Below are 4,511 nucleotides of genomic sequence, written 5' to 3'. Positions count from 1 at the left end.
CCATCCATCCATCCATCCATCCAATCATTCATATATTCATATATCCATCCAATCATATAATCATACATATACATACATACACATACACATACAATCGTATGTACATACACCTACACACATTTATCGATCCAATCATGTGTACATATATACAACCATACAAACACATATACGGTACATGCATCATGCATACAATCGTACATAAATCCAAGCACACATATGATCATGTAAACACACATGTGTACATTCATTCGTTCAATCTGTTAATAAACACGCGTTAACCGTCTCGCCTGCTTTGGGGATCCACATGGGTGGAGCTGACATTCTACTTGAGAGAGACAGATTGTAAATAAACAGTAAGTGAATCACATAGTATTTCACAAAGTGGTAAATACTATGGAAGAACCAGTTGAACAGGATAAGGGGGAGCAGCAGAGTTGGGGGGCGGTGAAAGGTCACAGCTTTAAATTTGACGCGGCTGTAGGTCTCATGGACTGACAAGGTGACTTGATCGGTTGGAAAAGACTTGAACAGGTGACAGGAAATAAACCTTCCAGGTACAGGGAATGGAGTGTGCAAAGGTCCTGAGGCAGAGGTGTGTTTGGTGGGCATATAGGAGGAAGACCCAGAGGCCAGCTGGCTGGAGCGGAGGGAAAGGGTAGAGGCGGTGAGAGACGAGGCCAGTGGAGGGGTGTTAGGGCCCTTTAAGGGGTGTTAGGGCTCTTTTTTACTGTGGCTGTTACTCTGAGATCTCTCCCTCCTCCCACCACTCTGGGTCCCCGGAGGGGCCGGGAGGGGCCCGGGGACCCAAACACCCCACCTGAACCCTGGACTCGGGCAGGTTGATCTTCAGAGCCACCTCCTCGCGGGCGTAGACATCCGGGTACTGGGTCTTGGCAAACAGAGCCTCCAGTTCCTCCAGCTGGCTCCGGGTAAAGGTGGTCCGCTCCCGCCGCTGCTTCCTCGGGGCGCCTGGATGGGGGACAGGACAAGGGGACCCTCGGGTGGCTCGGTCCCTTCTCCTCAGCCCTTTCTCGTCTTCTGCTGGCATGAGGCCCTGGGGTGCGTGCGACTCCAGGAAGCCGTTATCTGGGTGTTTATCTGCCCCGACTCAGATCTGCCTCTGCTCCCCTGGGAATGGGGTCCCTCTTTGCCTCACCCCAAAGAGAACTGGCTTTAGCCTTGTAAGGAGGTGTATGATTTGTTTTTTGGGGCTCGTGCCTCACCCCAAAGAGAACTGGCTTTAGCCTTGTAAGGAGGTGTATGATTTGTTTTTTGTCCCCTTTCTAAAAGTTCTTGGCCACTAAGACATGACACTGGATATTCAAGTATTTTTAGCTTATGAAAGTAGCAGGTTCATAATGTTTGACTTAATTATTAAAAAAAAAAAAAAACAGCTAAAGAATAATGCCACCAAAAGAGAGAGAGAGAGTGAGAGAGTTCACTTCTCTTAGAAATACAGTGTCCCTCACAGATGGCCATTCCTCAGGGCTTCCTTCTAGCTGGCTCCCGTCCCTCAGCCCAGACGGAGCCACTATCCTAAATGTCTATGAATGTCCATATGCTTTTCTGCATCCTGAAGTGACATGGGGTAGCATCTTTGCATTTGCTTATGGCCCCGACGTCACCCCTGCAAGTGCTCACACCTTCTTTTTGAGGGCAAGGGGACCCCAGAAGATGAGGGCCAGCCTCGGGTGACGGGAAGCAGGACGATACTCACTTGGGTAGGACACAGCTTGGTGCATCAGATCCACGCTGGGGCCACTCAGAGCCAAGGCGTTGACGGAATAATGGGGCCCCGGGTTCATATACGCCATCATGATCTTGGGGGACACTGGGGCCCGGGTCGGCGGGCCTGCAAGAGAAGAGGGGGCGGGGCTCAAACACTCCCCGGTTACTTAGGGTCAGATCCTACCTCCGCTCTCTCTTCTTCGGTATGTGACCTTGGGCAATTGCTCTCACCTGTTCGTGCTTGTTTCCCCACCTGTAGAAACCTGCCCGCCTCTTGGGGACTTCAACGCTTCACCGAGACTCTCTGTCCCTCCGTCCCGCCAAGCAGAGCCGAAGCTGCAGGCGACAGCTCACGTGGAAGCCGCGCTCCCTGCTCTGTCCTTCTAAAACAGCCGATCCGGCCACTTCCCCTCCAAAACCTCTTCTTTCTCTGACCCCGAAAACTATGTTCTGCCTCATGCGGAATCACGGAGAAAAGGGTGACCGGCCAGTTGTCCTGGTCCTTCCTGGGACAGAGGGGTTTCTAGCGATGTGGCATTTGCAGGGCCAGACCCAGAAGGGTCCCAGGCCAACGGGGCTGGTTGGCCACCCTGAGGGGAGATGGCATTTAAGTGTCTGTGAGCGACCATCTCCCACCACTGCTTGGGACCTGTCAGGTGGTGTGTGTGTTCTAGGTGGATGGATGGAGGTGTGTGTGTGAAGGATCAGATGGACGGACGTCGCGATGGGCGTACGTGTGTTTGCGTACGTGGACCGTGTATGTCCGTGACATCGTGAGCGGGAAAGGTCAACGGGGGAGTCACTGCATTCACCTCTGATCCTTGAGTTCACCTCTCAAATAACTGGCTCCCAGCGACCTAAATAAGCCTTTTACCTGCCTTCATTACATATGTTTTTGAGAGCCGGTTTTAAGATATTTTTAAATTGCACTTCGACCATAGGAGTGTGTGTGTGTGTGAGAGAGAGAGAGATCATATACGACCACACTATATATAATATAAATTGTATACTATGTACATAGAATATATATTATACATATTTAAAGAAAAAAATGTGGTACCGAGCAGCATGTAGAGCATGTTACCATTTGTGACTTTTAAAACACGGCAATGATTATATCTATTATTGTTATTATTATCATCATTGTTATTCTATGTGCCTGTCTGTGCACAGAAAATTTCCAGGAAGGACACGGCATAAGGTAAAGGTGCTCTTCGGGAGGCGTGCTCTATCCGTACCTTATTTTTACAGTTTGAATGACTTTGTAATCAGATACGCATGTAACTTTTTCAAAAACAAAATCATCGATAAACTCTAAAAAAAAAAGAAAGAAAAAAAAAGAAAGAAAGAAAAAGACATGAGAACATTTCCACGGCTCCCTTTCGCCCTGGTTAAGATGACTCGGAAAAATTTGCAGCGTCTCAGGACACCCACAGGAGCTGTTCCCTGGGCCAGGAGTGCCTCTGCCCCTGTCCCCAAGCTCCCTCACCAGCTAACCCCTCTCCTCCTCCACGGTGTCAGCTCGAACACAGCTTCCCAGCGGAGCCGTTCCACGCCCTCGACTGGATGTCACACACGTCACACACGTCACGCACACCCACGTGTTTTCTCTCTCCTGGTGTTCAGAACATCGCGCGTGTTAAATATAATGCATTTATAAGTTTGTTTACCTGTCTGTCTCCCCCACATCGTTCGGCTACCTCAGCGTAAGGACTAAATATATTTCCATCCCTGCTGTGTCCCCCAATAAATATTTGAAAAACGAGTAAGCGAATAAAAAATGGACCTGTATTTCAGCTCTCGCCCCTTCTCGTCTGTCACTTGGGAGGGAGAATTCTAGTTATTATTAATCGAGGTCCTCCTGTCTGTTCCATAAACATTCTTCGAGAGTCTTCCATGCTCTGGGGACTAGGAGTGTAGCAGGAAGGAAGGCACACGGCACCTTTGTCCTCATGGGAGTGAACTTGCAGGTTCGAGTCAGAAAAATGGACGGTGGGCAAGGAAGTTTTCTTTAGAAAAATCAAAATGCTTTCAGAGAGTTTCAAGAACTCTGGAGAGACTTGAATGGCATGATACTATAGTGACGGGGTTTGGGGTGAGGTGGGCACCTAATTCAGATGAGTGATCTGGGGAGACCTCTCAGTGAAAGGTGACCTCGGAGCTGCCCGGCACTGATAATAATAAAAGCAAAATGACACCAAATCCTAAGAATCTGTGTATGTCCTAGGCAGCGCCCAGTAATCTTCATCCTGGTCTTCACGCCCTTGACTTGTCCTTCAATTTGAACATGGCGGATGTGTGCAACCGATAGGCTATCGCAGAAATGACCGCATGACTTCCGGTGCTGGCTCAGCCTCTGGAGGACGCTCATGCCGTCCTGTAGAGAGATTTATGTGGCCAGAAACGGAGGCCTCCCGCCGTGGGACGGAGCCCCCGAGTCAAGCTTTTCAGTCCTAGCAGCATGAGAGACCCTGAGCCAGAATCCCACAGCAGGCCCCTCCTGGATTCCCGTCCCTCAGAAGCTGTGTGATTCACACACGTTTCCCGTTTCAAGCTGAGAAGTTTGGGGGTGACGCGTTATGCTCCGTGGATAACTCATACACGAGCCTTCTCTGTGCAGGATGTCACTGAGTCCTCAGTCACTGAGTCTAGGGAGGTAGAGACTGTTTTACTGGTATGCTCCTGTTTTATGGATGAGCACGTCTTCAGACTCAGATGCCATGATTCGCCCAGGGTCACACACACCGGCCTGTGATGGGGACCCAGGATCCCAACCCTGGGGA

The 4,511-nt window shown here is 49.9% G+C and overlaps 1 protein-coding gene across 1 annotated transcript in view; it reads right to left on the bottom strand.

The window, feature by feature from the left end:
* The window catches only part of CRX (cone-rod homeobox), a 3,413-nt gene extending 1,596 nt beyond the window's left edge, over positions 1-1,817 (bottom strand). Inside the window, exons 1-2 of the mRNA XM_011378163.1 lie at positions 1,718-1,817; positions 818-969 (exon numbers count right to left, since the gene is read on the bottom strand). Coding sequence (XP_011376465.1) covers positions 818-969; positions 1,718-1,817 — 252 coding nt within the window. The remainder of the gene's footprint in view (positions 1-817; positions 970-1,717) is intronic.
* Between the last annotated feature and the right edge of the window lie 2,694 nt (positions 1,818-4,511).

The sequence above is a fragment of the Pteropus vampyrus genome, unplaced genomic scaffold (genome assembly GCF_000151845.1).
Source record: "Pteropus vampyrus isolate Shadow unplaced genomic scaffold, Pvam_2.0 Scaffold333, whole genome shotgun sequence".
NCBI lineage: Eukaryota > Metazoa > Chordata > Mammalia > Chiroptera > Pteropodidae > Pteropus > Pteropus vampyrus.
Note: the sequence above shows the minus strand (reverse complement) of the source record. Positions and strands in the feature narration are given on the sequence as shown.